General features: G+C 43.5%; 1 protein-coding gene across 1 annotated transcript; it reads right to left on the bottom strand.

Annotated features, from left to right (window-relative positions):
- Positions 1-11,216: 11,216 nt before the first annotated feature.
- Positions 11,217-12,152, bottom strand: LOC122929480 (olfactory receptor 11A1-like). Its single transcript, XM_044283076.1, has one exon. It carries the CDS (start codon positions 12,150-12,152, stop codon positions 11,217-11,219), a length of 936 nt encoding a protein of 311 aa, XP_044139011.1.
- Positions 12,153-18,095: the final 5,943 nt, after the last annotated feature.

The raw sequence follows: 18,095 nt of genomic DNA, 5'->3' as shown, positions 1-18,095 counted from the left end.
GGATCCAGCAAACAGGAAAACACAAATGAATGAACAAAACTTATCTGTGGAAGACTCAGTAGTAGCATCCAGAATGCACACACTCCAGGAAGTTGTATAAACCGCAAAGTGATGCAGTATGGGAAGGGATTTAAAGGGATGCAATCAGTGCAACTACCTGACAGCTGAGAGAGGCTAACGAGATGAGAAAACGAAAGCAAAACAAAAGGAACCTCAAGGAGGAGGTTCTGAAGAACGTCTGTCAGAGCTTCTCAGATGTCTGGTGGTGACACCAACAAGTGCTAAGCATCTCTGGGAACTCCTTCAATACTGTTGGAAGACCATTTCAGGTGACTACCTCTTGAAGCTAATCAAGAGAATGCCAAGAGTGTGCAAAGAAGTAATCAAAGCAAAAGGTGGCTACTTTGAAGAACCTAGAATATGACATAGTTTCAGTTGTTTCACACTTTTTTGTTATGTATATAATTCCACATGTGTTAATTCATAGTTTTGATGCCTTCAGTGTGAATCTACAATTTTCATAGTCATGAAAATAAAGAAAACTCTTTGAATGAGAAGGTGTGTCCAAACTTTTGGTCTGTACTGTATATAATTGTTAAGCAGTTGAGACACAAATCAATTTGGAACAATCGAAATTTGACCCAAATTCTTCCAAAAACTCAGATTATTAAGAATTTATTCAGGAAACATTTATATTTTGATTCTGGTGAAAGTGAGAGAGATCGCGAGAGAAATAATCATGAATTATAAGTTGATTTGGGTGAATCAAATTAAATTGAATTTTAGGGAATTTGCTCATCTTAAAAAGAAAATGTACCTGCCATCTGTGATTTGAGCTTTATGAAAAGGTTATTCATTCAGTGTCTTGTTCCTTGTGGACCAATGTTTGAAAGAAGATCCAGCAAATGTTGAAACAAAACTTATTTTTATTGTCATCCAAAAAACAAACAACAAAAACACCAAACCCATAAAAAATGCTTATGCATTTCAAATGCTACATGTGTTCTTAGTCATAACTCTTCGTAGCACAGATGAAATAATAAAAACCAGACTTAGTAGTAACACACATGTATCACTATAATTAAGATAAATAAAGTAACAAATTCTCTGAGAAAATTAGACCATATAGACTGGATATTGGGCAATTAAGTAGAACATCCAATATGCTTCGTTATCTAACAGAAGACATTTCATATCACTTCCCCGATGGGGGGTTTTCAGCACTTCTGAAGCACAAGTACTGTATGCAGCGATCTGTCAGGTTTACCAATAAAATGTCTGGCTGCATTTCGTAGATTGTACATATTAGTATTGGCAATAAGATGCAAGTGTTCCAAAATATGGAACTTGAATTTCCTGGTGGTGCTGACGAAGTACATGAGCTCTATAGTTGAGCAAATCAACATTAACAAAGTGGATCCGAATTTCAGGAAAAATGTGAATCACTGCAAAGCTTAATTTCCATGTATTTTGTGGTGGTAAAAAAAATAAATCACCTCACCTCATTCATTTGAGTGCGAAGAGGCCGCTGTGGCCATCTTGCGTTAAGATCCCACCCGAAATCTCGTGTAAGGTGACATATGACGTCACCATGCTGGCTCACATGATGGCGTCATCACACGCTGGATATTCAAGCAAGATGTCCGCAACGGCCTCTTCGCAATCAAATGGATGAGGGTAAGTACAATTTTATTTTAATTTTTTTATTAGCAACCACTAAAATGCTTTAATATTGATTTCAGATGCCGCAATCAGTGATGAACGCGGCATCTGAGGGATTTAATGATGGGAGTGGGGACTGTGCAATCGTCATTCCCGCAATCGTCGTTCCCTGCTACTTACAAAGAAATGCACTTCATGACGAAGTAATGATTTCTTCATTCATCTCTAATGAGCTCACATTCAGTGCACACTATAATATATAAAAAAAAATGTGAATTACACTTAATATGTTGTTTCATTCTGAATGTGAGCTTATGTTGCGAGTCCTAAAAGACGTTGCAAGACAGAGTATATCTGTAAGTTAAAAACGGATGTGATCCATACAAAAAAAATATATATATATTGCAACCAGTTGGGAGCTGCCATGACGGAAGGACGACAAAAGCTAGGAGATAATTTGTTTCCCAGTGTGAATGGTTTGCAGCCAATCAGCAGCCAGCCAGCCCTGTGATGTCACAGCCCTATATACACTCACCTAAAGAATTATTAGGAACACCATACTAATACGTGTTGGACCCCCTTTTGCCTTCAGAACTGCCTTAATTCTACGTGGCATTGATTCAACAAGGTGCTGATAGCATTCTTTAGAAATGTTGGCCCATATTGATAGGATAGCATCTTGCAGTTGATGGAGATTTGAGGGATGCACATCCAGGGCACGAAGCTCCCGTTCCACCACATCCCAAAGATGCTCTATTGGGTTGAAATCTGGTGACTGTGGGGCCATTTTAGTACAGTGAACTCATTGACATGTTCAAGAAACCAATTTGAAATGATTCAAGCTTTGTGACATGGTGCATTATCCTGCTGGAAGTAGCCATCAGAGGATGGGTACATGGTGGTCATAAAGGGATGGAAATGGTCAGAAACAATGCTCAGGTAGCCCGTGGCATTTAAACGATGGCCAATTGGAACTAAAGGGCCTAAAGTGTGCCCAGAAAACATCCCCCACACCATTACACCACCACCACCAGCCTGCACAGTGGTAACAAGGCATGATGGATACATGTTCTCATTCTGTTTATGCCAAATTCGGACTCTACCATTTGAATGTCTCAACAGAAATCGAGACTCATCAGACCTGGCCAAATTTTTCTAGTCTTCAACAGTCCAATTTTGGTGAGCTTGTGCAAATTGTAGCCTCTGGAGATCTTCTGCTGTTGTAGCCCACCTTTCTTTCCCATTCTGACATTCAGTTTGGAGTTCAGGAGATTGTCTTGACCAGGACCACAACCCTACATGCATTGAAGCAACTGCCATGTGATTGGTTGACTAGATAATCGCATTAATGAGAAATAGAACAGGTGTTCCTAATAATTCTTTAGGTGCGTGTATAGCCTCAGCCATCTTGGATTCTGCCATTTTCCTATGGTACTTAGTGCAGGGAGAAACGTCAGCAGGCGCTAGGGACAGTGCTAGGAAAGACTTCATTGTGCTGAAAAAGCGATTAAGCGCAGTGAAAGATCATTCCACAGCATTTATGTAGAACAGGGTTCAGTAGGGGAGGTTACAGCCTGGGTAATAGGAACAATCCTATTACACCTTGCTGCACTGACTGGGGATCCAAATTGCCATTATACTGCTCTGAAATTCCAGCAAACTGTTCTTGTTATTGGGTGCAAGTGCTGTGTGATACCGGCATTAACAGGGGTTATTACAAGGAAATACTTCTATATCTTATTTGCCCTTGTGCGGTGCAGTTATATGTTCTAAAGCATTTTTTGGCTTGTATTAGTGGGGAAAAAAGGGCTTATTAGCTGTTGAGTGGTAAGGTGTGAAAATTACAGCCCTTTTTGTTGTGTATTAGTGGCAAAAGTAAAATATACCATATTTTTCACCCTATAAGACGCACCTAGGTTTTAAAGGAGGATAATAAGAAAAATATATTTTCCATTACACCTCAGGTCAGACCAGCAATCAGACCCCCAATGTTAATCAGACATCAGCTCACACCCTTAATCAGACCCCCAATGTAAATCAGACCTCAGATCAGACCCCCCAATGCTTTAGATAAGACCCCCATGTCAGCCAACAGCCCCCCCATGTCAGCCATCAGCCCCCCATGTCAGCCATCATGCCCCCATGTCAGACATCATGCACCCATGTCAGCCATCATGCACCCATGTCAGCCATCATGTACCCATGTCAGCCGTCATGTCCCATGTCACCTATCAGCCCCCCATGTCAGCCATCAGCCCCAATCCATCAGCCCCTATGCCCCCATGTCAGCCATCATGCCCCCCCGTGTAAGCCATCAGCACAAATAAAATAAAACAAAATAACTCACCTCTCCTGCTCCTGGACGCCGCCGCTCCTCACCACCAGTGCTCTCTCTCGTCTTCCTGTTCTAGGCTGTCAGCTGTGAAGGCTGTGCACAGTGAGGTCACATGGTGCGCAGTCCTACACAGCAGACGGCCGAGGGGAGGACCAGGAAGCGGCGAGTACAGATCCTTCACTGCTTCCCGGTCCTCTGGTACTAATGAAGCACTTCCAAAATGAAAGCTCTTCATTAGTATTCACCCCATGAGACCCCCACTTTTTTGGGGAAAAAACTGCATCTTATGGGGAAAAAAAATATGGTAATTGCAATTCAGTGGTGTAGTTATATGTTCTAAATCAATTTTTGTCATGTATTAGTGGCAAAAGTAAAATATATTTGCCATTCAGCAGTGCAGTTATATGTTATAAAGCCCTTTTTGTCATGTATTAGTAGCAAAAGAAAAATATATTTGCCGTTCAGCAGTGCAGTTATATGATCTAAAGCCCTTCTTGTCATGTATTAGTGGGGGGGAAAGGATTTATTAGCCTTTGTGTGGTGAAGTGAGAAAACTACAGACTTGTTTGGGGTGTTTTAATTTCCTTTTTATTTATTTGATCTAACAGTATGTCAGACAGAGAAGTGCCAGGCCCTGCACAGGGGAGTGGCAGAGGCCTAAATGTTTCTAGGGCAGGCACAGGTTGAAGCAGAGTAAGGGTGCGTGGCAGCAGGAGTTGCAGAAAGAGGCCTGAGCTCCTGATGTCATCTAGCAGTCATGTCTTCACCAGAAACCCAGCGGTTTTTGAATGGTTGACTCGGTCATCCACTTCATCCCAAGTGACATCAGACACCCCCAGCCAAGGGTCAGTGGGTTCGTTAGAAACTGACATGCAGACAGTACTCGATGATGATGTAGCTGATCACATTTGGGAGCCGGGTGAATTAGGGGCTTCATCATCATCGGGAGAAGAGGGTGGCAGATTGACCATGAGGCAGCGGTAGAGCCAGCAAGTCGCTAGTGTGGCAGGGTGTTAGCAAGGTGGCGGCAGTCGGAGGTCGGCAGCTAAACGTGCCCGGGTTAGACTACCTGATTCACAGGAGCCTACCAGCCCGGAAAGTAGTGGTGCATGCGTTCACAGAAGCAGCGGCAGGAGCAGTCAGTCAGTGCGTAGTGTTGGGCGTAAAATCACCTCGACGGTATAGCATTTTTGGGTTAATCCGCCGGAGGAAGTGAACATGGCCATATGTGGACAGAAGATTAAGCGCGGCTAAGGTGCCAATGTTGGCACCACTGCCCTGCATCAACATATGCAGCGTCAGCATAAAGTGGCCTTGGAGTACCGTGGCTCCAATGTGGTGGTCCAGCCTGTCACAGCAACCGCTGCATTAACCAGGGGCAAGCACCCGGTTTCAGGCAGTCAAGGCTCCACCACCTCAGCTGAAGGGAGCTGTCTGTCCTTACCATCTTCTGCTGTTCCTGATGCTCCTGCTCCTACTCCTCATCACTCATTCTGTCAGCAATCGATCACCGAAGTGATTGCAAAGAGATAATAGTATGTGTGCACTCATCCAACGGCGCAGAAGCTGAATGTACTCCTGTCAAAGTTCCCTTCTTTTCCAAGTGGTGGACTCTGCGCCTTTCAGAGAACTGAGGGCTTGTGCCGAGCCGAAGTGGAGAGTCCCAAGCCGTCATTTCTTTGCCAAAAAGGCACACATGTAGAACAGAAGGTGGGCCAGTCCTTGAGCATGTTGGTGTCTTCCAAAGTGCACAGCAGCATCGCGGTGTGGAGCTGTAACTACGTTTAGGGACAATACATGTCCTTTATAGCCCACTGGGTGAATGTGGTTCCTGCACAGCCACACCAGCAACTTGGCCAGGTGAGACTGCTTCTTCCTCCATGTTCTCACGCCGTTGGTCCTGTGACAACGTCTGCCTCTGCCTTGTCATCCTCCACCGTGTGCTTAGCCTCCACTGCAAGGACAATTCACAGTGCCTCTCCAGCATACCACATGTGCAGGGCACAGCGGTGTGTCACGCTGTTCTGCACCTCATTTTCCTGTGCGAACTGAGTCACACAGGGGAGGAACTGCTCCGTGTCCTTCATCAAGAAGTCGAATCCTGGCTTTCTCCGCGACAATTCAAAATCGGATCCATGGTGACCGACATTAGGAAGAACATGGTGTCTGTGCTGCGTCAAGTAGGGCTGAGCCATGTGTCCTGCATGGCACACGTGTTCAGTCTGGTTGTCAAGCGGTTCCTGAAGTCTTCCACCCATCTGCAAGACATCCTAAATATGGCCAGGAAACTTTGCATGCACTTCAGCCACTCGTACACCGTAAAGCACACCCTCCTTAAACTGCAGCGGCAGAATGGCATCCCCCAACATAGGCTGATATGCAACGTTTTCACCCGTTGGAATTCCACCCTCCATATGTTGGACCGAATATACGAACAGAGAAAGGCTATAAACGATTTCTTCATGATCCAAATGAACAGGAGTACTCCTATGTGTAACTTCGATGTCAGCCAGTGGCAGCTCATGCGTGACACCTGCCGTTTGCTCAGGCCCTTTGAGGAGACCACATTATTTGTCAGTCGCCAGGACTACGAGATAAACAACGTCATTCCACTGCTTTATGCCCTCGAAAAGATGCTGGTAAATCTGGCTGGTCAGACGACTGGAGATGTGGCGCCTAGATCTTACGGCCACATGAGCCCTGTAAGGGCTGAACTGGAGAAGAAGGACATTGGAGCACAAGCAATGTGTAGCGAAAATGGGTGGTTTTTACACACAGGTGACAGAAGAGGTGTGAGTAGGAGCAGCCAGAGAAGCTACAGGGTGTTTAGGAAGACAAGGCAGAGGACCGAGACACACCATGACAGTATGCAGTGGAGATGGAGGCAGGGAGTCCCTCTGAGTAACTTGCGCAAATGTCCCGATGCATGCTCACTTGCTTGCATAGTGACAGCCGAATTGTCACCATTCGGCAGAGGGATGACTTCTGGCTCTCCACCTTATTGGACCCTCGCTACCGGTCCAAAATGGGGGCTTTTTTACACCCTCTAAAAGGGAGGACAAACTGATTTACTATAGAGACATCCTATGTAGTCATTTGGCTGCTGCTTATCTGCGCCATCGTCCATCCTCTTGCAGGTCTGACTGGGGATGCCCTCTGCGCTCACGTTCCTCTGCCATGGCTGCTGTGGGAGGGTGGGAGCAGTTCCAGCTCCATCAGCAGCAACTTGAGTCTAGAGTCGCTAATGAGCAGCTTTCTTCACCCGCCTAGTGAAGAAACTACTAACCAGCAGCAGCATCTAGACAGTACCCTGCCACCCCACATTGAAGATCTGCTGGACTACTGGGCAGCCAAACTGGATTTGTGGCAGCAAATAGCAGAGTTTTCCCTGGAAAAGCTGCCCTGCCCTGCCAGTACTGTGGCATCAGAATGGGTGTTTCATGCGGCGGGGGCCATAATTACCCCAAGAAGAACTTGCCTGTCCACCCAAAATGTAGAGAGACTGACCGTTGTCCAGATGAGTCAGGCGTGGATCAGCCAGGATTTCCACCCAACAATGCCTGTAGCATTAGACTAGATCATCCATGGTGCCACATCAACACTTTGACAAAAGAGACCGGTTTCTTCTAGATACCTGCCTCAGCTACTATTCTGATGCTGACACCTGCTTGATGCCACACATCTGATGCCAAGTGTTCCTTCTTTCACCCACCATCTTCAGCTGGTACTAGTATTGCCGCCCACCTCTCCACTCTGTCACGAGTCACTCTGTGGTTTTCTGATGCTGCTGCCACCTCCTCACTATGTCACCTTGCCACTCTGTGGTCTCCTGACGCTGCTGCCACCTTCAGATTCTGTCACTGGGTCACTCTGTGGTCTCCTGATGCTGCTGTAACCTCCACACTATGTCAACTTGCCACTCTGCGGTCTCCTGATGCTGCTGCTACCTCCACACTATGTCACCTTGCCACTCTGTGGTCTCCTGATGCTGCTGCCACCTCCCCACTCTGTTCACCGGGTCACTCTGTGGTCTGCTGATGCTGCTGTCACCTCCACACCATGTTACCTTGCACTCTGTGGTCTTCTAGTGCTGCTGCCAGATCCACACTGTCATTGTGCCACTCTGTGGTCTCCTCCTGATGCTGCAGCTGCTGCCACCTCCAGACTGTCATGGTATCACTCTGTGGCCTCCTGATGCTGCTGCCACCTCCCCACTCTGTCACCGGGTCACTCTGTGGTCTCCAGATTCTGCTGTCACCTCCACACCATGTCACACTGCACTCTGTGGTCGCCTAATGCTGCTGCCAGATCCACACTGTCATTGTGCCACTCTGTGGCCGCCTCCTGATGCTGCAGCTGCTGCTCCCTCCAGACTCTGTCATTGGGCCACTCTGTGGCCATTCATGCTGCTTCCACCTCACCACTATGTTATAGGGTCACTCTTTGGACTTCTCATGCTGTTCCCACTCTCCCCACTTCATGACTGGGCCACTATTTTGCCTTTCGGCATGGCTGACAATCATTTATTTGACACTTCTTCTGATCTGTTAGAAGGAAGTAAATATGAGACACACAACAGATCCTATCTGTGTAGCAGCTGTAAGTCCTGTATGGTCCCATCAGAATTGGCTTGTGATTTGGTAGCCAAAAGCAGGAGTGGGTACAAAACACAGAAGACAATCAAATATTCCATTAACATGTCATCTCTGTTTTGTATCCACTCCTTTTTTTTATTGGCATTTGCAATACTGATGGATTTCTGACCAAATGTTGACCGAGTGAAGGTGGATGCTCAAAGAACTGGATCCGTTTTTTGGGGGTTATTGTTCTGACGGATCATAGGAAGGGCTAAATAATCAGTGACATCAACATAAACTAACTGCTGACACCCTCTCCACTCTGTCAGGGGGGGCTCTACTTTTATAAGCGTTCAATGGAACAGGTTCTGTAGACATCTATGTGGAATCAGCTGACGGCGGTGTAAAAGGATCTGCATGTCATACGGACTCACAGTATTATTTCACTACCACAGCAGACTCCCTATGTGTGTTACTGCAAGGCACAATGTTCTACACCACTATAAAGGCTCTCTGCAACCAGGAAATATCTGTTTTTTAACGCATTTTGCCTTAAATAAATTCGGATCAAACCAATTTATTAATTTTTATTCGGCGAACCAGCCGAATCGAATTTTAGAAAAATTCGCTCATCTCTAATCAAGTCGTATGCAGAAAATGCAAATCCAATCCCACTGCGGCTTTTCAACAGGAGTTATTCAAACTCCTGAATGAGGGTCTACAAATCGGCTTGCTGAATCAGCAACAATTAGATTTTTTTTTTGTGTGTGTAGATCAGCCACTAATTCCTATTTTTCAGGCCCTACCATCAACACAGAAAGGTGTTAATCCACCTCCAATGTGCCCAATTATTTGGGGGACAGAATCCCTCACTGAGCGCCTAGGTGAGTGACTGGACTCGCCTCTCCAGCCCCTCATCTATCGTGCCTCAGGTTTTTCGAGAGATACACGAGATGTGTTAAATAGTTTTGTTCAGAAACATTGGTGCTCTAGTTGTGTACGGCTAAGCTGGGATGTTGTATCGCTATATACTTACTATAGCTAATAATAGTTGTCATAATTTCTCTTTTTACCGCAACTGATCCCTACATTTCCCTAATTCAATGGTACGGCAGGTACATCGATGACCTCCTTTCTACCCCCGAGGTTTTTTTGACTTTGTGCTTTCCTTTTTTGCTCCCTGCTACCCATAGCCAAATCTTTTTTCTTTGTCCATTTACATGGTCATACGAAGGCTTATCTTTTGCAGAAAAAGTTGTAATTCTCAATGCCACCATTTAATATTGTATAGCATGTAGTGGGACGTGGGAAAAAAATTCCAAAGGTAATGGAATTGGAAAAAAATATCAATTTTGCCACAGTTTTACATTTTTAATTTTTACTGTATTCATTATGCAGTAAAACTGACTTGTGCTCTTCATTCTCCAGGTCGAAAAAGAAAACAAGACCCTGCTTAGGGATAGCACAACTCACAGAAGATACTTTTTGAAAATATCCCATTAGGCTAATATGCCCAACTTGCCCCAAACATTTTAGAGGAAATTAAAACTAAACCTTTTATTATATCATTCATGTTAAAAGTAGTGATAATGAAAGTGCGTGAAAATATTAAAAATAGCAAGCCTAGATGTGTTTTTTATTTTATTTAAAGTAGCTAGGGATGGCAGGTGTACACAACCTGTTCAGTCCCTATACTGCTGCTTGTAGCACTGATCTACTATACAAATTCAGTTCACTTCACTGACTCGATTGTTGTATAACTAACATCAGCTTGACACCTAAAATCTAACCACTGGCCCCCAGCATGTTTTGCCAGCTAGACTGGCTTCATTAGGGGTATAATAATTCATAGCATGTTATTTATACTATAATTCCACACTGAATGTGACCTCAAGTACATCGGCAGCACCACCAGAAAATTCAAGGTCTGTATTTAGAAATACTTGAATCACATTGACAATACTATATGTACAATCTACGAAATGCAGACATTTTATAGGTAAAACTGACAGATCGGTGCATACAGCACCTTTAAGACATTCATAATTGAAGAGCTGAAAAAGCCTCATCGGGGAGGTGATATCAAATGTCTTCTGTTAGATAATGAAGGATATTGGATGTTCTATTTAAATTCCCAATATCCGAATGGTCTAAATTTGCACAGAAAATATATGTTGCATTATTAATTTTCATTAAAGAAATGTATGTGTGTTAATCCCATTATTTTGGACTTGAGTTTTATTATTCCATCCGTGCTACAAAGAGTTCACGCATTCACTTGTGGTGGATTGCTCCTCCTTCCTGCTCAGTATTAATTGGAATCTGGTGTCAAAGGGGCCCATATATCTGTAGCCAAAATTATTGTTTTTCGCTATGACGCATGTAGGGTTTGAAATGCCTAAGCTGTTTTCTTGGGGTTGGTGTAGTTTATGCCACTATGTTTTTTTAATACTGTGGATGGCAATAAAGAGAAGGTTTGTTTCAACATTTTCTGGATCTTCTTTCAAACATTGGTCCTAACTGGAGCCTAGGTAATAGAAACCACCTCTGTAGGAGCGGCCTTGAGCGGGATATGCACTTGTTTATTCTCTTGTTCCTTGTGATCTGACACATGTAAGGTCCCACATTGTATGGTGTTGTTTCTACCTTTTAAAATATGTACCTAAGTATTTGTGTAGAGCTGCTTGAATCTCCTTGTTCCGTAGACAATACATGATTGGGTTTAGCAGGGGGGTCACTATGATATATAACAATGAAGTCACTTTGCTCACATTTGTCGATTTGTCTCTCAAAGGAAACAAATAAACACTTATCAAAGTCCCATAATATGTGCAAACCAAAACCAGGTGGGAACTACAGATGGAAAAGGCCTTCTTCCTTCCCACAGCTGAAGATATCCTGCTAATGGCAAAAGATATTAAGATGTAGGTGGTCATGATGAAGATAAATGGAAGAAGAATGACGGGAACAGAAAACAGGACAGCTTGGGTCTCTACCACAGATGTATCAGAGCAGGAAAGTTCTAGTAGGGGGGATAGATCACAGAAGAAATGGTCAATAACATTAGGTCCACAGAAATGCAAGTTATAAACTAGAATTGTAATAATTAAAGTTATGAGAAATCCTATGAGCCAAGGCCAACAGACAAGGTTAAGCTGGAGTTGGAGGTCCATGATGGAGATGTATCTCAAGGGGTTGCATATGGCCAAGTAGCGGTCATAAGACATGACAGTGAGCAGAAAGCATTCAGAATTGGTTGATGCAGAGAAGATATAGAATTGTATTAAACAGGCAGTAAATGAAATCGTGTCACCTTCTCTGATGATGACAGAGAGCATTTTTGGCACAATGTTGGTGGTTGCTAGTATTTCAAAAGAGGAAAGAAACCTGAGAAAGAAATACATGGGAGTGCGGAGACGTTGGTCAATTGTCACCAAAGAAATAATCAAGAGGTTTCCTGTTAAGATCAAAATGTAAATGAAAAGAACAAGCAAAAAAAGGAGAATTTTCAGATTTTGAATGTTGTGAAATCCACGAAGTAGGACTTCTGAGATTCTGGTCTCGTTAGTGACATTCATTTTAATGACCCGGTTGGTTTACATGATCTTATTTTTTTCTGATATCTCTAATTTTTCATGCACAAAGATATGTAATAACGTCATAAATCTTCCATTTGTTGAGGACATGATAAGGAGGTGTATGAACTGTACCTTCATGTGCCTCCCATTTCATCTGGAAGTACACTGATTTTGCTTCTTTTAGATTCAGGTAGCCATGGAGAGGTACCATACAAAGGCGCTTTTCTGGCTCTGTTTTGTCATCTGCAAGAGGCCTGCAACATAAAGAGATGCTAATGTAAGATCTAACTGCAACAGAAGGTTTCTAGATCATTGGTCTAGGTGTCAGGAAAGGAGATTCAGCACTGGAAAGAAGTAGGCATAGAAGCATGTCCACCTGTGTGAAGAAACCAGCTTAGTCACAGTCAAAATACCAATTCAGCCAGAGTGGAAAATGAGAGTAACGAGAGGACAAGTTACAGCCTTATGATCCTGGTTTAGAGTATTGGCAGCAAAGTGTGAAAACAAGCTGATACCAGGGCAACTTCTGGAAAGCAGACCCAAGGTGGTGATAATACTTACCTTATCCCCATTGCTGGGTTCTGACTCCAACGCTGCCCTGCTGGCTTCGAAGGTTCTAGTCATCTGGTTTGACAAGGGACTCGTGACTGATGTAGCCAACAACTGGCCACAGAGTAGATGCGTCACACATGCGGAACTCCTCAAGTGAGTAATGTGAGAGCTGTGGCCAGTGATTGGCTGCAGTGGTCAATTGCCCCACATCCAACTTCATGTTGACATAGGGACACCCGGGACCTTTAGAGCTGGCAGTGAAGCAATGGAGTCAGAACCCAGCTGCAAGGATAGGGTAAGTATAATTATCACTGCAAGTCTGGCCATGCTGTGTGGTCTGTAAAAGACAGCACAACCCCTTCAGATCTGCTGACACTCTTAGCGCCTCTTAAATTTGGTGCATCTTTCTCCAGCAAACTTTTTACTAAGACTGGTGCATGAAACCCTAATTTTTAGATCTTTAGTAGTTCCCGTGGGTGCTTCACCTGCAGTTGCTGCCTGCCCAAAAACAGCAACACAAAACTGCAGCAGTTCATGATAAGAGCCCTTAGTTTGTGTTATCATGTGTAAGTGTTTTTTTTTCCATAACTAATGTACAGTATGGATGCTGCTTTTGTTGTGATATTTTTGAAGGGTATAAAAAAAACTCAGCATGCTGTGTTTAAAAAAAAAAGATTAAAGACAGATTAAAATAGCACAATTTACAGAGGAAAAAAATTGAAAATACCACTGGGCAAAACTAAGAAAACAAAAACATTTATCTGCCCTGATGTTTCAGCTAACATCTGGAGCCAAAAACTGCACCAAAAAGTGCAAAAAACGTCTTTGCAGAAACGCCACAAAATACCAGGTGTGTTTACAATCTTAGGCTGCTGTCACACATGTTACAAGATAAAGATAACAACCAATCAGATTCTGCCTTTCATTTTCCACAGCTCCATTGGAAAATGAAAGGCCAGTTCTACTTTACACCAGTTTGATAAATCTCCCCCAGTGTTTCAGAAAGCTATTAATAACAGTATATTGGATAGGGAGAATGCAGGGACAGTGCAGAGAGATCATAGGGAGAGTTTTTTATAGACTGTAGGGAGCTCATAGGGAGAGAGCAGGGACAGTGCAGGCTCAATGTAATTGCCCTGTGCATCTTGTTGAACTGCTGCCACCTTCCCAGTTAATCTATTAGTTTATACACAGATTTACTGGGCCTCAGTCTTAAAGGCCAGTCTAACATATTGCCGTGTGCATCTTGTTGAACTGTTGCCACATTCTTAGTTTGTTCCATTACATTGCTGACACAGTTACTGTACACTATGGCCAACAGGCAGTTGCCCTCCAAAAGGAACGGGCAGTTGCAAAAATGTTGCTGCAGCCGGCCCAAGTAGCAGCAGAAGGGAAGGTGGTAGCAATGGCCGCAGCAACAGGCCAGAGCTGCCACTATCATCCAGCGGTCGTGTTTTGACCAACAATCCAGCTGTATTGGAATGGTTGACTTGTTCTTCAACATCATCTCAAGTGACAACAGATGCAGGTTCCTCTGACACCATGCTTAGTTGGCATGGTCCATGAACTGCATCTATGCCCACACCTGTCCTGAACCTGTCTCTTGCTTTTGCTGCTCCTTCTGCTAGCAAGTAATGTATGCCGCCAGCTCTGATCCATTTTTCAGTGAGGATGAGCTTTGTGAGGATAGTCAGCAGTTACAGGCCAGTGCAGACTTGGAGGAGAGGTCCTTTGCAGACTCCTCTATGCGTGCAACTACCGATGATGTTGCGAGAGGTCAAGGACATGAGCAAGAGACAGGTGAGGGTGACACAAGTGACAACCACACAGACGTAGATGATGATGATGGCACATGAAGGCTGGATTAAGAGGGGGCATCGTCATCATCAAGGGGCGAGTGTGGCAGCATGCTGGTAAGACAGCAGGATGGAATCATGACTATGAGACATCAGGGTGGAAGCAGTGGGAAATCTGCATCGAAACACTGGAGGTGTACACCGTCTGCTACTCGGGAGACTACCTGTAAGGAACACACTAGCAGTGCATAGGTTCACAAAAGCAGCATACACTGTGCAGTGTATATATACTGTAGGGATTTGCTCTGGTAGGCAGGGTAAGCGGGCGCAACACAGAGGCGAGACCTTGGTTGAAAAGCAAAAGTTCAGTGTTTATTCACACAAAAAGCCAGAAAAAAAACACAATACTTGGCAGGGCCCTGGTGTTAATTCACACAGCAAAAGTCCACAGAACTCAAAAACACGTCATCTGGCTGTCCACAGCAGGCTTTATGGTGCCTGGCTTCCAGCTGGCAGCTCTCATGCAGCTCTCAGCCTTGTAGTATGGCAGAACTCCTCAGCTCCCAAAACACAGAGTTTCACTATCACCTGGAGGTTCATACCACACCCAGATGAGCTGCTGGCTGGGCTTTTAAACCCCAGTCCAGAACCTGGCCTGGACGTGGGGAACAGGCACCCACCCTGCTCTTTGGCTGCTCCCAATAAGAACCGGCCCGGATCGGCTTTACAGCCACACTAAGTAAAACAGTGTCAGCGAGCACTAGCTGCCGCTGACACAAAATTACTGATTCTTATCTCACCGAGGCCAGGAACCTCGGTGACACGTACCTTTCGTCAATGACGGACCCCTGCGCCTTCCTACACATTGCAGAATAAGAGCAGATACTGAGGATTACATGCAGTATACAGGACAGGAGAAGTGGTACTGTGCAGTGAATATATATATACAGAATAAGAGCAGATACTGAGGATTACACCCAGTATACAGGACAGGAGAAGTGGTACTGTGCAGTGTATATATATACAGAATAAGAGCAGATACTGAGGATTACACCCAGTATACAGGAGTAAGTAAACAACACTGCAACTCATGCCCTGTATATTGGGTGTAATTCTGAATATCTGTATATATATACAGTACAGACCAAAAGTTTGGACACATCTTCTCATTCAAAGAGTTTTCTTTATTTTCATGACTATGAAAATTGTAGATTCACACTGAAGGCATCAAAACTATGAATTAACACATGTGGAATTATATACATAATAAAAAAGTGTGAAACAACTGAAAATATGTCATATTCTAGGTTCTTCAAAGTAGCCACCTTTTGCTTTGATTTCTGCTTTGCACACTCTTGGCATTCTCTTGATGAGCTTCAAGAGGTAGTCACCTGAAATGGTTTTCACTTCACAGGTGTGCCCTGTCAGGTTTAATAAGTGGGATTTCTTGCCTTATAAATGAGGTTGGGACCATCAGTTGCGTTGTGGAGAAGTCAGGTGGATGCACAGCTGATAGTCCTACTGAATAGACTGTTAGAATTTGTATTATGGCAAGAAAAAAGCAGCTAAGTAAAGAAAAACGAGTGGCCATCACTACTTTAAGAAATGAAGGTCAGTCAGTTCGAAAAATTGGGAAAACTTTGAAAGTGTCCCCAAGTGCAGTCACAAAAACCATCAAGCGCTACAAAGAAACTGGCTCACATGCGGACCGCCCCAGGAAAGGAAGACCAAGAGTCACCTCTGCTGCGGAGGATAAGTTCATCCGAGTCACCAGCCTCAGAAATCGCAGGTAAACAGCAGCTCAGATTAGAGACCAGGTCAATGCCACACAGAGTTCTAGCAGCAGACACATCTCTAGAACAACTGTTAAGAGGAGACTGTGTGAATCAGGCCTTCATGGTAGAATATCTGCTAGGAAACCACTGCTAAGGACAGGCAACAAGCAGAAGAGACTTGTTTGGGCTAAAGAACACAAGGAATGGACATTAGACAAGTGGAAATCTGTGCTTTGGTCTGATGAGTCCAAATTTGAGATCTTTGGTTCCAACCACCGTGTCTTTGTGCGACGCAGAAAAGGTGAACGGATGGACTCTACATGCCTGGTTCCCACCATGAAGCATGGAGGAAGAGGTGTGATGGTGTGGGGGTGTTTTGCTGGTGACACCGTTGGGGATTTATTCAAAATTGAAGGCATACTGAACCAGCATGGCTACCACAGCATCTTGCAGCGACATGCTATTCCATCCGGTTTGCGTTTAGTTGGACCATCATTTATTTTTCAACAGGACAATGACCCCAAACACACCTCCAGGCTGTGTAAGGGCTATTTGACCATGAAGGAGAGTGATGGGGTGCTGCGCCAAATTACCTGGCCTCCACAGTCACCGGACCTGAACCCAATCGAGATGGTTTGGGGTGAGCTGGACCGCAGAGTGAAGGCAAAAGGGCCAACAAGTGCTAAGCATCTCTGGGAACTCCTTCAAGACTGTTGGAAGACCATTTCAGGTGACTACCTCTTGAAGCTCATCAAGAGAATGCCAAGAGTGTGCAAAGCAGTAATCAAAGCAAAAGGTGGCTACTTTGAAGAACCTAGAATATGACATATTATCAGTTGTTTCACACTTTTTTGTTATGTATATAATTCCACATGTGTTAATTCATAGTTTTGATGCCTTCAGTGTGAATCTACAATTTTCATAGTCATGAAAATAAAGAAAACTCTTTGAATGGGAAGGTGTGTCCAAACTTTTGGTCTGTACTGTATATATATATATATATATATATATATATATACACACAACTTCTCTATTTTTTATACTGATGATAGATAGATAGATAGACACAAAGAAACATACACACACATGCATACATACAGATATACAGGTACATACACATACATACATACATACATACATATATACAGGTGCATACACATACATATATACATATATACAGGTACATACACATACATACATACATATATACAGGTACATACACATACATATATACAGGTACATACACATACATGCATACATACATATATACAGGTACACACACATACATACATACATATATACAGGTACATACACATACATACATACATATATACAGGTACATACACACACATACATACATATATACAGGTACACACACATACATACATATATACAGGTACATACACATACATACATACATACATATATACAGGTACATACACATACATATATACAGGTACATACACATACATACATATATACAGGTACACACACACATACATATATACAGGTACATACACATACATACATATATACAGGTACATACACACACATACATACATATATACAGGTACACACACATATATACAGGTACACACACATACATACATATATACAGGTACACATACATACATATATACAGGTACATACACATACATACATATATTCAGGTACATACACATACATATTTACAGGTACATACACATACATACATACATACATATATACAGGTACACACACATACATACATATATACAGGTACATACACATACATATATACAGGTACATACACATACATACATATATACAGGTACATACAC

This window comes from Bufo gargarizans, chromosome 2 (genome assembly GCF_014858855.1).
Source record: "Bufo gargarizans isolate SCDJY-AF-19 chromosome 2, ASM1485885v1, whole genome shotgun sequence".
NCBI classification, from domain to species: domain Eukaryota; kingdom Metazoa; phylum Chordata; class Amphibia; order Anura; family Bufonidae; genus Bufo; species Bufo gargarizans.
Note: the sequence above shows the minus strand (reverse complement) of the source record. Positions and strands in the feature narration are given on the sequence as shown.